At 54.2% G+C, this 14,733-nt stretch overlaps 1 protein-coding gene across 3 annotated transcripts in view; it reads left to right on the top strand.

The window, feature by feature from the left end:
* Positions 1 to 14,733, top strand: part of RAB3IL1 (RAB3A interacting protein like 1) — a 29,277-nt gene that overhangs the window by 10,429 nt on the left and 4,115 nt on the right. Inside the window, exons 1-9 of one of the 3 annotated variants that reach the window (XM_074998018.1) lie at positions 1,152 to 1,187; positions 1,277 to 1,526; positions 2,077 to 2,172; positions 3,307 to 3,384; positions 4,665 to 4,880; positions 10,254 to 10,382; positions 10,500 to 10,612; positions 11,712 to 11,735; positions 14,180 to 14,279. In XM_074998018.1, coding sequence (XP_074854119.1) covers positions 1,174 to 1,187; positions 1,277 to 1,526; positions 2,077 to 2,172; positions 3,307 to 3,384; positions 4,665 to 4,880; positions 10,254 to 10,382; positions 10,500 to 10,612; positions 11,712 to 11,735; positions 14,180 to 14,279 — 1,020 coding nt within the window. In that variant the 5' untranslated portion in view covers positions 1,152 to 1,173. Of the gene's footprint in view, positions 1 to 1,151; positions 1,188 to 1,276; positions 1,527 to 2,076; positions 2,173 to 3,306; positions 3,385 to 4,664; positions 4,881 to 10,253; positions 10,383 to 10,499; positions 10,613 to 11,711; positions 11,736 to 14,179; positions 14,280 to 14,733 lie in introns of those variants that run through there. The other 2 variants (XM_074998019.1, XM_074998020.1) reach the window with 2 other exon arrangements.

Genomic DNA, 14,733 nt, shown 5'->3' with positions numbered 1-14,733 from the left:
AAACAAAACACTGACTCCCTGCCCTGGGGCCACAAGCTAGGAGTGGCAGCTCTTCTCTGCAGAACTCAGTCCAAGCTCAGTGCTGGCAGTGCAGCACTCCAGATACAGGGGGATCGGTTCAGAGGCATAGCCTCTGTGACAAGTATCAGAGAGGGGGCCGTGTTAGTCTGTATCTTCGAGAACAATAAGAAGTCCTGTGGCACCTTATAGACTAACAGATGTTTTGGAGCATCAGCTTTCGTGGGCAAAGACTTCTTATTGTTCTCTGTGACAGTAACCTGGTCCTTGCAAGAGGCTCCTGGGCCTAGTGTGTGCCCTGGTGATTCTGTCCTGGTCTGTGCTTGGAGACTTTGTGAGTAAGACCAAGTGTAGTCTCTGATCTCATCAGACTAGTACCTGACCTGTTGGAGAGCTGAATGGGAGGAAATGATTGTTTAGGGTTTTCCCTTCCTAGAAACCCCCTGCGGAGGAAGCATGAATGCAGCACTGTCGCCCACAGGGCAGCTGAGCGAATCCTGCCTGTTGCCTTTAGCATCACCCCTCTCTGTTCAAAGCGACGCTGGTATTGGGGAGTCTGTGCTGCTTCTCCAAACTGAGGGCACGTGGGATTGGGATGGCAAGGGAGGAAGGCTGCGAGTTGCCACGCCTTCCTGGTTTTGCCCCTGAAGAGACCAGGTGGGTTCGATTTCTCGTGCAGGGGAGCTGCAGGCCCCGTAAGCATGGAGCCCCAGCAGTCCCTTGGCTGCCTGCTGGGCCTGAGTGCCCTTCATGTTCTCTTCGCCCTTCAGCCTGTTTGCAGCTAACATCTTGCTTGGCCGTCTTGCAGCCCTGCGGCAGTGGGCCAGAGGTGTGCGCTGCTCAGCACTCTGGGACTTCTTTGTGGATTGCCAAGCCAGAGGCAGAGCCGAGCAGCGCGGGGGTGAGATACCAGCACAGCACCATCCAGCTGGCCAGCAAATGCTGCTGGAGACAGTGCTGTTGTGACTCAACTGAGCCTGCTACGTCTCCTGATCTCAAGTACTATGTTGGCCCCTTGTCCTTAGAGCTGTTCACACTTCCTGCATAGTTGTCATTTCCCTAGGCAGTGTGGTCCTTCTCTGCGGTGGCTGTTAGCGGAAGGCTCGTTTCCGCTGGCGGTGGGAGTGGGAGAGCCTTCTGCCAAGAACCCCTGAAATGACGAGATCTAGGTGGGGCCATCAGCTGCTTGCATCCTGCTGCTGTCCACACCCCGGATCCCTGTCCCTTGGCTCATGTTTGATGTGCTTGTGTCCTGCAGCCAGGCCCCATTCAAGGAGAGCAGCCAGCAGCTCAAGAGGCAGCCCGTGGTGGAGCAATGGAAGCCACTGACATCATCCAGTGGTGGGAAGGAGCTGCCGCAGGTGGAGCCTCGCTGCAGGGAGACAGGTGGGGGAGATGACGACCAGGCCACAGCCCAGCTCAATGTCTCCCGCCTGCGCAGCTCCTCGGTGGAGATCCGTGAGAAGGGATCGGAGTTCCTGAAGGAGGAGCTCCACAGAGCACAGAAGGTAAAGCCGCGGTGCGGGCATGTTTGGAAGATGGCAAGCCCACTATGGCAAGAGGGGGTACAGACAGGTCTGCTGATGGAGGAGGGCAAAGGGGGCGGTTCCTCCGGCCCAGAGTTCCGGTCGCTGCAGCCGATACTTTGGCTCCAGCTGCATGCAGCTCTGTGGGAGCGTTGGGGGCGGGAGGCAGCCCCCTGCTGCCACCTTGCCCTAGAGCTAGCGGTGGCTGTCAGCACTACTGGAAAAGACACAGGTGACGTGGGTAGGAAGGGCTGGAGTTTACGTGGGCTGGAAGGTGGGAGCGTGCACTGAGGTAGCCTAACAACCAGTACAGCGTGAGCATCTGGAGTGACTGGGGCGGGAGTCTGGAATCCACACAGATGTGGTGTGGGGAGCAGCAGGAGCCCGTGTAGAGCAGGAGGGGACGGTACGGCACCGTGGGATGGGAGAGAATGAGGCATGTGGAAGAGGGCAGTGCCATCTCCAGGGTATGCTGGGGCCTGGCACAGGCAGAAGCCCAGCATGCCCCAGTCCCCGGGCACCCCCTCTGCAGGAGCTGAAGCTGAAGGATGAGGAGTGTGAGAGGCTGTCGAAGGTCAGAGAGCAGCTGGAGCAGGAGCTGGAGGAGCTGACGGCCAGTCTGTTTGAGGTACTGCTCCCCTCCCACTTGCCCGGTGACTTCCTAGACTGAGCTCGCTTGCTCTGCCCTGGGGACAAGCTCTCTCCTCGCTTTGCCCAGGCTGTGCTGTAGAGCTGGCTGCTGGGGCAGGATGGCAGCTGTGTTAATGGAGAGGGGTAAGCTGGGGCACTGGTATGGGGAACAGGCATTCTCCCCTCCCCCTGCTCTGTCTCCAGTCACCCCGGCGGCTCTGGCAGGAGACATGAAATGAAGCAGGTTGGGTATTCGTGGCACTTGGATTTTCAGCCAGCCGTGCCTGATGCGGGAGCTGTTCTAGGAGAGGCCAGTGTTTGAGTTCCCCTGCTCCCATCTAATGGCTGGTCCACACCATGATTTAGTCAATTGCTGCTGCCGAGGAGCTAGGCAGCTGGGTCCTTTTGCTGGTGCCCCCTGCTTGCTGCAGCTGTTCCCATGTGGCGCATTCTCCAGTCCTTTCCCAGAGGCCAGCACCCAGCCCTTGCCCAGGGAGAGACACCCCAGTGCCCTCAGAGCAGTGCACCCTGGGAGCCGCTTTCCTGCATTCTGGTGGAGAGACCGTGTACTGCAAGGGCACCCATTCTTGTGCCATGGCTCAGAGGAGCTCCCGGGCTGGGAAAAATCCTGTCTTCTAGTAGCCCATGACACTCAAATTCATGGCGCTGGCTAAGGGAAAGTTAGGGCTTTACTGTGCCAGTGGGACCCGCCTGCCCCAGCGGTGCTCCCTCTTGAGCTGTGCGCCTCTGCGTCTGTTCGGGAGAGACTCCCGTGCTGCCCAGCTGAGTAGCAGAGCGTCCACAGCTCGGGTCTTTGTTTCTACTGGCGGCGCACATTCACACCCGCCTTGGTGCACGTCGGAAACGTACTCGGCACTTGGGTGGAACCCTGGAGAGGGAAGGAGCGTTGGCTGGGGCGGGTAGTGCGCTCCGAGATCCCCACTGTCCTTGGGCAGGCTGCCAATCCCGCGGCAGCCACCTTTGAGTACCCTGCCCCCCCCGGGAGAACGGCTGAGCGGCATGCGGAACCCCAGGGTGCAGAGCAGGGGTGCAGCTTGGCTTTGTGGGATGGCTCCTTGCAGGGGCTGCGTGGCTGGGACGGGCGGTGGGTAATGGGCTCTATCCACTGTAGGAGGCGCACAAAATGGTGAGAGATGCAAACACTAAGCGGGCAGCGTCGGAGAAGCAGCTGCGGGAGGCGCGAGGAAAGGTGAGGACTCTCCAATCCCTGGCCGTGCCGTCCCGTGCCATGGTCCGGGGCCTGGGGGCGGCGACGTAGCTGAGGGTCACTTCTCATCCAGTCTCCTCCCAGCGGGACCTCCCAGACTCAGAGCTGTCCCTATCTGTAGGATGGTTCGGGGCAGCCGCCCCAGGCCCTGTGCTTTGATGGCCTCCACAGTGGCCACCTCAGTCACCCTATGGACGGGACCCGCTGGGTTGAGGGTGGCCTTGGAGATTTTCTGGGGGGCCTGGTGTGGGGCGGCATCAGGGTTGGGCCCCGTGCACTCAGCATAGTGGCAGGAGTCAGGGACCTGCTGCCGTGGCGGAGCAGAGCGCAGCGCGCTGGGAAATGGGCTTCAGGACAGGAGCTAGCAGGCTATTGGGGTGTGCTGCTTCCCATGGTGAGTTCAGGGCCCGACCATTGCTTCTGCCCTGCACCACGCCCCCAGTAACCCCCCAGATCTTGTTGCCTGCGGGGGGAGGGCTCGGGGCACTGGGGGCAGGAGGTTGGGGGGTAGGTCTTGGGGAAAGGGTGGAGTGGAGGCAGGGCCTGTGGCGGGGAGGTGTGTGCCCTGGGCCTGGGGAACTGGGGGCGGCGGGAGATCCAGGCCCCACACTCCCCACAGATTACTGACCTGTAGGCATTCAGCCAGTCTGTCGGCTCTCCACACGGCCGCCGCGCCGTGTGGGGAAACGTGCCACTGAAGCCAGCAACGAGTCCAGCTCTCCTATGAGAAACAAGGCCAAGAATTTCCCAGGGGCCCACCCGAGCAGAGCTGAGCAGCAGTGGCAGGTAGCTGCAGTCTGTTGCCTTGCAAATGTGAGGACAAGCTGGTGCTTGGGGCACTGTGGATAACGGAGACTGGGGAGGTAGGGAAAGGATCAGGACGTACCCTGGAGGCACGGCGCACCCCTGCTGCTGGCTCCTCATCGGGATAGGGGAGGCAGGGTCTCTGGCTGTAAGGCTTAACCACTCCCTTCCTGTGTAGGCCGGGCTGTTGGGGTTGTGGCGAGGGATGGGCAGAGAAGGCTCTGCACGTTGTTTCTGATCTGTACTGGTTCTGTTCCCTGGCGTGGGATTCTGGGACGGGGCAGGGGGGCGGAAGAACTGGATGGATGCACTGGACGGATCAGAAGATGTCTCCTAGTTGGAGGGTGTGGCTGAGAGGTGCAGATGCCCCTGGATCCTGGCCATGCATTGCCTGCATGGTGCAGGGGGACTCTGCTGGGTGGAGGGCGTGGCATTGCTGACTCTCCTTTGTCTCCCAGATTGACATGCTGCAAGCAGAGGTGACTGCTCTGAAGACCCTGGTGATCACGTCCACGCCTTCCTCTCCAAACCGGGAGCTGCACCCCCAGCTCCAAAGCCCCTCCAAAGCTGCCTTCAGGAAAGGGCATGGGCGGAACAAGAGCACCAGCAGTGCCGTAGTCGCAGCCACCAGCCAGAACCTGCCCTTGGAGTGCGTTAACGATGAGTGCAAAGAGGTGGGTGAAATCCATTCATCGCATCAGCTGTGGCCCTGCGTGGATGTGAGTCCACATGCTGGGTAGGGAGCTGGTGCAAAGATCTTCTCAGGGATTTCCCTCGAAGTCTACAGAGTCTATGGTTTCTGCATGGGGATGCTCTCTGCCTGTAATGTTCACAGTAATGCCATTAGTGGAATATAACCCAATCCTTGGAGCCTTGCTCTGCAGTTTTTCCCCTAGCAGGATTCATTTCACTGTGGGTTCAGGAGAGAACCTCTGTAACCAGCCTGTGTGTCTTTGCAGGACTTTTCTGACTGTATGGGTAGGGCACTTAGCTGCATTGGCATCAGGCTGTAAGCGCCTACTGGGAACTGGCTTTCTGGGTCAGCTTCTGCAGTCTAGTGGCTGCTCTGGATAATGCTGTTTGCTTTGGTTTTCCATCTGTCTAGTGTGGCCTAGTGGTTCGATCACAGGCCCGAGAACCAGAATTTCTATTTTCTGCTCCTTTGTTCTACCACTGCCTCACCAAGGACCTTGGACAAGTCACCTTCCAGGTCTCATTTCCCTTCGTTCAAAGCCTGAATAGGGCCAGGCTAATAAATGCAAACCGCTTTTTGGATACTCTTTCCGTTAACATTCTGTTAATTTCCTTCACCAAGTTTTATGTCCCCCCGTTTCTTTTGCTCTTCCTGAACTGTGGTGTAAGTACAATGTGTTTGCCCCAATTTCTCTTTCTGCAAACAGGGTTATGGCTAGTTGTGCGAATGCACCTTTGCACGAGCATTCGCACGGCCGTCTGGAAAACTCCTACTGAGTGCGAGAGCTGGCGAACAGGAAGAACTTTGCCTCCACCACCAGCGCTCAGGAGCATTGGTGTGTCTGCAGCAGGGAAGGATTTCAAAAGCAAGGGGGCTCTTGGCTCATTTGGTTTTTATCTAGAATGCAGCCAGGGAGTGAGGCAGCTAATCAGACCAGGGAGAGGTAGCCAGAGAGAACTGGGCTGACCTCTTGGCCGTCTCAGTTGTGGGGTGACTTCAGTGAATAGCAGCAGGGAGTGAGGGAATTCAGTCAGTGCAGCACAGTGTGTGCACATGTTGACTCTGTGTGTGAGTTGAAAATCAAAGGAAAGGTCTGTTAAGTAGCCATAAAGTCTTGCTTCAGAGGTATGCATCCACCTTTCTCTTAACTGGGTAGAAAAGAGCCCACAGACGTTGAAATTAGAAGCCCAAGTAGGCAGCCAAGTAGAAGAATCCTTCTTGTGGCAATAAGGAAGGAAGTTGGTTGTTATGCCCGGCTACCTCTCCCCACATGAATCAGAACTAGGGTGCCCATATCTCTCTGTGCTGAGTATGGGACCCCTGGTAAAATTACTCGTATTCAAGCAAGCTGAGTGGCACTGAGTCAGAAGTATGCAGCACAAATGTTCAAATGAATGGCGAGGTGACTGAGCCCCTGTTTAAAAGAAACACTGCTTAGATGGAGTCTTGCTATTTATAAGGTTTTAGGTTCACACAGGGAGAGGTGAAACACCCCCACATACACACAGGGGAAGAGATGACACACTCCCATAGCCCTCTCTCACAGAGGGGTCGGGGTGTGGCTGTGACTGACCCAAACCTCCCTGCCTGGTGCTCCCCACCCTCCAGGCCTGGCTGGGCCTCCAGGATGGACCCATCTCTCCTGGTACCTGGTGCTGTATCTTCCCCAAGGAAACCTGTGGAAAGGAGGGTGTGCAGGGTCACATGTCCCCTACTGAGATGTCTGCCAGAACATGGCCAGCAGCAGCCTTTCAGCATTTTGCAGGCGGGAAGGGACACAAGATGCTTCCAGCCTCAGGGGAAGCAGGGGAAAGCAATGGCTGCGGGCGGGGGATGCAGGGGAAAGCAATGGCTGCGGGGGGGGGATGCAGGGGAAAGCAATGGCTGCGGGGGGGGATGCAGGGGAAAGCAATGATTTTGCCTGTGTCCTTACAGAACTCATCTCCCTCCTGCTCCATGTGGCTGGAAGCAGCTTGTCCCCTCCTGTCCACGCAGTGTTGAAAGGCAGTTAACACCTCCAGGCTGCTGCTATCCACGGATGTAGCCAGTGGCCAGGAAGTGACTGGGCCACAACATGGGCAGGAAGGGTTTAAGCCCTAAGGATGCACTGTGCACCAGGGCCCACGGAACCTGACTGCAGGAGCATCAGTGGAGGAGGCCTAGGGGATGGAGCAGCCCTGCACTCCCTGGGAGCAGGACCCATGGGTGGATTGGGGGCAAGTGAAGAGGGTGCTAAGCCCCTGCCAGGGGGCTGTTATTTAGCCTGCTGGTTTGGGGTATGTATAGGCTGGGAATCACTTCCCCCTGCATCAGAGGGGCGTCCATATACCAGTGCTGTGTGCAACTTGGGCACATGGAGGGCTCTGCTCCTGGCCAGCACCCTGGGCTGGAAGGTCCTGGGCTTTCCCAGAGTGCCAGCCTGGCCAGAGGTAGTGGAGGAAAGCAGGAGCCTGCAGTCAGACTGCTGGTGAGCTGAGTGCTCCTACCACGAGCTGGTTCTCTGCGCATCCTGGGGAGTGGGAGAGCCTTGTGGGGGAGGGAGGGCACAGAGGAGCTGGGGGACAAAGCAGGAAGAAGGGGAGCACATAAAGGGCTGATGGATGGGCAGCAAATGTGACATGTAACTGGCTTTTGCCTGACGCCTGCCCACACTCATCAGCGCTCGCAGCGGGCAGCCTGGGGTGGGGCCTTGCTGGCTGAGAGCAGGCATGCCACAGGGACTGCATTGGTGGACTAGCAGGGGAACAGCCAGACCTGTGCGCTGCTTCTTCATGCTTCTGTCAGCCATGCATGCCCGTCCCCATCATCCCACTCACCTCTGGTGGGCATGCAGCTGGCGAGCAGGGAGCCAGCCAGCGCCAGGAGGGGACCTGCCAGTACCGAGGAGGGGAGACAGAAAATATGGGACAATTTGCCCGTTTTTAATAAGAAGTCAGAACACCTGCATGAAGGCTGAACTGCAGGACTGTCCCTTTAAAAACAGGACATCTGTCACCCTAACCCGGTGATCTAGGCAGAAGCAATAGTCTATAACTCAGGGGTCCAGTCATGCAGCTGGGCTGGCGACTCGCTGATATCGAAGAGCTAGCACCACAGGTTGTACCGCGTGCTGGGTATTGGCTGAACAATGTGACACGGGGACAAACTTATAAAAGTCCTGTTCTGTTTGTATGCAGTTCATGACCAACAAAGGGCTGTCAGTTGTTTGCTCTAGTTGTGAGGGCCAGTCACTGCAGGTCCACAACTGATGGGAAATTCTTGGATGGGAGGTGCTGGTGTAGTGCCAATGATGATGATTTGCCCTTTCCTGCTCAGTAAGTGCATAATTCTGGTTTGGTGTAAGCTGTGTGTTTATGTAATGCCAACAGGCCCCAGTTGTCTGCAGGCAGAACCAAACCTGGGACCTCTGGAGCGTCTAGTGCATGAACTAAAAGCCAGCTGGCTATTAGCTAAGGCTGTAGAGCAGACTCCTTATTCTCTCTGTTAGTGGTTTTGGTGCCACTGGCTGGGACAGTGAGCCACGCCCAGGAGATGTGTGGGTTACCTTTACACAAGGGATTGCTATTGGTGCAGCTAGCTGCTGCTTAAAATCCAGGGTCTGCAGTTTCAAAGCTGACTAGTGTGTTTGGATGCCCCTGTTTTCAGGTGCCTGACTTGAGGAACATTTATGGAGTCTCAGGGTTGCTCAACCCTTTGGGAGAATCAGGTTTCTTTACGGCAGCTCTCAGTGGGCACCCAAAAACTGAGGAACTGCAAATCACAGGCCACTTGTGAGAACTTAGACCAAAGAGGGGCTGAGGAGCCTGTGACCTTGTGAGAGGCACTCCGCATGCTGACTGGCTGAACTCGAGTTTTCTGCATCTTCTGAGTCACATTTTTGCCTTTCTTTCTCTGCCTGTCCCTCTGAACTGTTGTCTTGTCCGTTTGTCTCTCTTCTCTCCTCTCGTCCTTCAAAGTCTGGGGCACCCACTCTCCTCTCTCTGCTCCTCTGCATTGTCCCGGGGAAGGCCATCCACATCACCTACGAGCCAGGCTGGCAGTCCCTGCTGGCAGTTTCTTCCTCATCGTCCTCCTTGCGGCAGGTAACTCATGCAGCTAGAACAGATGTGGCCTAGAGGACAGGCTGAGGGTGGGGTGGGATTCATCAGTCTCTTACACCTGCAGCGTTTCAGCTCTCCCTTTCTTTTCGCTGACATCCTTTTGTTTTTGTTTGTGTTTCTGTTTCTCTAATTGATTTCCATTGTGTGGCTCTGGAGTGGTCTCCTGGCACCAGGTGAGCAGTCTCTGTAGCACAGAGCTAGTGTGCTGTCTGGGTAGACTGGGGCCTGGGCTGCTTTATTCATTACATTCTTTCCATGCTGGGCTTGTTTTGGTTTTTTTCCTCCACATACTCCTCTAACACACTGTCTGTTGGTTGTTTAAGGACAGGCCCAGGCCTAGGATGGTCCTGTCATGGCTGCAGCCTAGAGCAGAGACATGTTGAGGTTTGCTGTTGGACTGACGGGAATTGCAGGGCATGCCGGGACAAGGTAGAGAAGCAGGATATGTATGAGAGAGACCAGGGAAGAGGCAAGATCTGCCTTGGCTCCTGCACAGCAGCAAATTTGAGTTCCTCTGTAAAGAGGAATGGGTGAAGCTGCTCCCATGCCCTAGAAAATGACTCCCTCTCTGCAGAGAACCCATAGCAGCTCTAATTGTTCAGTGGTTGGAGGGAAGGCTGCTGCTTACAACCTGATTTCCCTTCTGTGCATGCCCTGCTGCTTACAGGCCCCATTTGGGGACTACAACTCCCAGAATGCCACAGTTCTGGGCTGCAGGAGCACCAAGACTTCTGGGTCTGGGCCCATCCTTAAAGATCTGGCACACTCTGCTGCAGAAACACAGTGATGATAGAAAGGGTGATGGCTGTTCACTGGAGGCTTTTCTCTGACGCACCCCGTTGCTGTATGGACCACTTCCTCCTAGGGGATTCTGCCTTCATGTCCTGACCTTCACTGCCATTGTGGACTTAGCCCTGCCTAGCCTCTCTGGGGATGCAAGGGGAATTTGGTCCAGTCGTGTGGTTGGTGGCTGCCTCCACCTGCAGGGCCTCTGGCTTGCCTTTGGGAAACTTGGACACTTCACAGGCATCAGACTGAGCTACCCTCCCTTGGTTGTGTTCATCTGTCAGAGCTGGGTGGCAGACGAGGCAGCTGTGGCGGTTTCCCTGGGAGCGGTTCTGCTTTTCTTGCCGTTCCTGCTTGGGTTCCAGGGCAGCCGGTAGTTGGGGAACGGGTGTGTTAACTCTTGTGGTGTCTTTTCCCCAACCCCCACACCTTCTCTTCTCCTGTGTCTCCCCTGACGCTCACTGCAGGTTGACTCTATCCTGTTCGCCGAGTTCCAGGCCTGGAAGGAATCACCAACTCTAGAGAAATCCTGCTCATTCCTGGAGAGGATTTACCGGGAAGATGTGGGGCCCTGCCTGGACTTCACCAAACAGGAGGTGAGCGCTGGAGCGGAAGTAAGGACTCTGCTGTTGCAGACTGCACTGGAGCTGAGGAGAGGCACACTGGGCGTGAGCATTACTGATCTCAACTCGGGTCTGTGTTTCTTGCTGTAGCTCTCGGAGCTGGTGCGGGAAGCTGTGGAGCAGAACACACTCACCATAGAGCCTGTGGCTACCCAGGCATTGCCTGTGGTGAAGGTGTCAGCGATGGAATGTGGCGGACCAAAGTAAGGAATCTCCTCCCTAGCACTCCTTTAGCCACCACAGCCTCACCGCCAGCCTCCTCGTAGGCGATGGCAGCTTCTGTCCCACGAGTTGGCTCAGCTCTGCCTCAGTCCTCTCTTAGCACCTGAGCAGTACTGGCTAGTAGCTGAGTAGTCGGTGACAGAAATGCCTCTGTAAGATAGTATTTCTCATCCCATATGAAGGCCAGCATGTGATCTGGATCCAGGCACTTACTGATGGGGCTGGTTTAACCATGTGGAGTTGGAGGCTGTGGAGTCCTCCTGAATGTGGATTGGAAAAACTGTTTGCGAGTTCACAAACTCTCTCCAAATGTTTTTTTCCTTTAACTTAAACTCGGGGAGTTGGGAGGACCCAAGGGTGAGTTGTTTGAAAACATCCTCAAGAGCAAAATTTGCTAAGTGCTGAGGTTAGGAGAACCCCCAGAAGCTGAGCTGGAAGGATTGGGTGGCCTGCAGGTGGCGGGAGCAGATCCCCCTCCCCTCTTGCAGTTTTTCTCATGCCTGTGGCCTATTGCATCCAAGTTCACATCAAATTTTTGAACACATGATGCTGCATGCCACAGGTGGGTTTGAATTGGGGCAAAATGAACTCACCCATTTTACCTCCCTATCTGTCACCCCGACCTCTCCTGAGAGCTGCATCGACTGATTTCAGATCACTGCTGTGACAGCTTGGGAATCAAACGTCTGTCTCTCTGCGCTCCTGATGTTACAGGGGATAGCTCACCCAGCAAGGGCAGTGGCAGGAAATGGGTCCGTCCAATAGGGTTGCAAACAGACAGGGGTCAGACTCCTGAGCTTTGCTTTTCTTGATCAAGAGAGAGGATTTCTCTTAGCTATTGTGTTTAGATCAGCTTGGGTTTTTTTCCCCTGCTGCTGGAAGAAGCTGCTGCTAAGCCAGAGGTCATTTGTCATGCCATGTGGCAATGACCTGAATGACATGTAAACTTCATGGCAAGCTGTTCCATATTCTCTTTCTTCCCAAAACAATCACCCTGTGAATATCAGTCCTATGACGCAAACAGGCCATCCTGTGTCTATCCTGACTGGTTACCTTCTGTTCTTTTGTCTTTTCTCACAGTGGGTTCCGGTCACAAATTGTAACGTAAGTGATTTTTAGCCAATGATTAAAGATCTGTGGTCCATTAACAAGTTACTAACTCACCTGGGTACTAATGATCTTGAGGCTGGAGTTCAGGCAGTAACTTTTTTCAATTCTGTTAATATGCTGGAAGGTGAATTGAAGGCTGTACTTACAACACTTTGTGACAAATGACCTAAAAGTGGCTTGTGATTTTGGTACCATCTTGAGACAACAGAAGGGGGCCTGGTTTCCAAAGGGTGGCTGCTCAGTGCTCTCTGAAAATTCTGTCCCTTCGGTCTGTCTCAAAACCCAGGCAGCCCAAATGACTCCTCATTTCAGCAAGTGTTGGCCAGGCTTCTGCCTTTTTTTAGCCAGTTTCTGTTTAAATCCTTGCTAGTGGGGGAGAGAAGATAATGAAAGCTGCTCACAAGTGATCCTGCCATGTCCCCACCTTGACGAATTTTTGTTTTTCTGCTTGGTTTTTGGTTTTCTAGCTACTTTCACAGCTCAGGCACGGTGCCCCATGCAGGCCAAAGGTGTGGGGACCGAGAAAGACAAGATGATGGTTAAATGCTGACAAATCCCTTTTGGGCTGCGTGGAATGATGCTGCAAATGACCTGGAATGTCTTAGAAAATGCCGAAAACTTGAGTTCTCTTCACATGCACTTGAATGAAGTCAGAGATCAGGATACCTTAGCATCTCCTGACCTTTTACCTGGAAGGACCCCCTCAATTTTGGGTCAGGCCTCTTCTGATTATAGTCCACCATAGAGTCCCTTTTAATGTCACTGCCTCCAGGATACCAACTGCAGGCGAGATGTTCAGTGGAATGTAATTGGGGATGAGCCCCCAGTGTGTAGTCCAGGTGGTCATTCAGTGGAGATGCCAGACCCCAAGCATATTCCATTTTTGCAGCAGATGAGATTTAATTTCTAACCCTGGTCTTTTTTATGTTCATGTTTTTTGAAGTTAAAAGTTAATGTTTGAACTTGGTCTCTGTGTGACATCACCCGTGTCAGAACCAACTGACTCTGTACCGTGGGGTCTAGCAGAAGAAAACACAATTCAAAGGACAGTGAAGAAATGATGCACTGACTGGAAGAGAGGATGTGTGTAAGGAGCGACGGAAGGAGCTATGTACTAGCATGCTGGAAGAGTGTAGCCCCTATGTGGCTGGGCCATGGAAGAGGTTATCAGCCTTCAACTGTCTCCAGATAATGGAGTTAGTCCTTTCTAGATCAAGGCTAAAGACCTGTGTTTTGAAACTGCTTTCAGTTCCCACTGACAACCCACCCACTGCGTGGTCCTGTGCACAGGACCAAATGAAGAAGAACTCTGGTAATACTCCCAGCGCCTTCAGTGGAAAAGTTGCTTGAGCAAGGGTCCTGGGCTTTGTCTCTGAGCAGAGTTATTCTGGACTTACACCAGTGGGACTGAGCTCAGCATCTGGCCTTTGGATTATAGATACAGTCAGTACACCAGTGAACTGAGGGGAACATTCACCATCTCAGAAGATGTAGGAAAAAGAACAATGACTTTAAAGTTAAGGAAGAAGGCCTAAGAGGGATGCTCAGAGCAGCTGAGTGCTGAAGGTGCTGGCCAACACACCATCACTGCAGAGTTCCCTAGAAGGTTGGAGACCAATGAGAATGCAGTAGTGAGAGATCCTGCAAAATGCAGGGGTCAGACTGGATGGTCCAAGTCGCTCCAGTCCCTCAGAAGATCTGAATGATGGAAGAAGGAATGCATTCTACAGCCAACCACTCCCACTGTGGGAATAGTAGAATGGAACAACTTGAAGTTTGGAGACGTCTTAGTAGATGTCTAGAATGGAACAACTTGAAGTAGGGAGTATTGTGCCGTGTTTGTACCTGGGGAAACTGAACCACAGTCTAAGTTGGGCATGTGCCTGCAGGCTGCAACCCTGCACTGTGCCGGGTCCCTGGGATGGTGTGGATAGGTGCCCTGTGGCACTCTGACCAAATCGATCCAGCCCTGAGCGATGGAGTAATGGCCTCTCTCCCTTTTACTAGGGCCAAGTTACCCACCCGTGCATGTGTGATGGAGGAGCTGTAGAGAATAGACACAACTCATTACACTTGTTACATTGCTCTAGCCTAACATCGTAACCACTTTTCTTCTGGCTTCTTGCCGGCACTGCATGTCTTTCTGGTTTCAGACCATACACGGGAAGCCCTGAAGTGCAGAGCCCTCAGTCAGTTTGCATAGCTGCTGGTACCTCCTGTGGAAACCTGTTATGATAAAATCCTCCTGTACTTGCCCATTCTTGCAGCTTTTATTCCTGGCAGCAGAGAACTCCCAACTCCATCTTCCTCTTTCTTCTCCTGGGCTCTGACTGCCTCTCAGCTGCTGGGGTTTGGCTTGAGGAAGCTACTCACTGCCACGCTCTGTTCCTCCATGGAGCAATCCTTTGCTGAAGTGTCGCTTTCGTTTCTCCCCGCAGGAAGTGTGCTCTGAGTGGCCTGTCCCGTGCCTGCAAACACCGCATCAAGCTGGGGGATTCTGGGAACTATTATTACATCTCGCCATCCTGCAGGGCCAGGGTGAGTCCTCCAGCATGCCAGGGGCCAGCTGTCCTCTCAGCTTCTTCCAGAAAGAAAGCAAATTAATTTCTGGGGTAGTGCCACAGAAGTCTGTAGGGGAGAATTTGGCTCATAGAGTTGGGTTGGTTCTCAGTCACTCTGCATCAGTCGTGCTCCTGAGTTGTGTCGTTCATTTAAGACAACAGCAAGTTTGAAAATATCTCATTATTCCTCTCCTCTCCTTGATTTGATTGTCTGTGGAGCTTTGGTTTCCTTTGTCAAACACTATAATTAACTGTTCCTTAAATGCCGGGTTTCGTTACTGTGCAATGAGGAGCAATAACTCGGGCTGTTCTGGAAACAGAATCTCCTTTTACTCTGGAGGGCTCTGAAAAGGTAAATGATTCAGTGCTGTTACGGCTCTGAGACAGCAAAGCACTTAACCAAATGGTTATGTTGCAGAAAAGCTCCGGAG

This window comes from Carettochelys insculpta, chromosome 6, assembly GCF_033958435.1.
Source record: "Carettochelys insculpta isolate YL-2023 chromosome 6, ASM3395843v1, whole genome shotgun sequence".
Lineage (NCBI taxonomy): Eukaryota > Metazoa > Chordata > Testudines > Carettochelyidae > Carettochelys > Carettochelys insculpta.
Note: the sequence above shows the minus strand (reverse complement) of the source record. Positions and strands in the feature narration are given on the sequence as shown.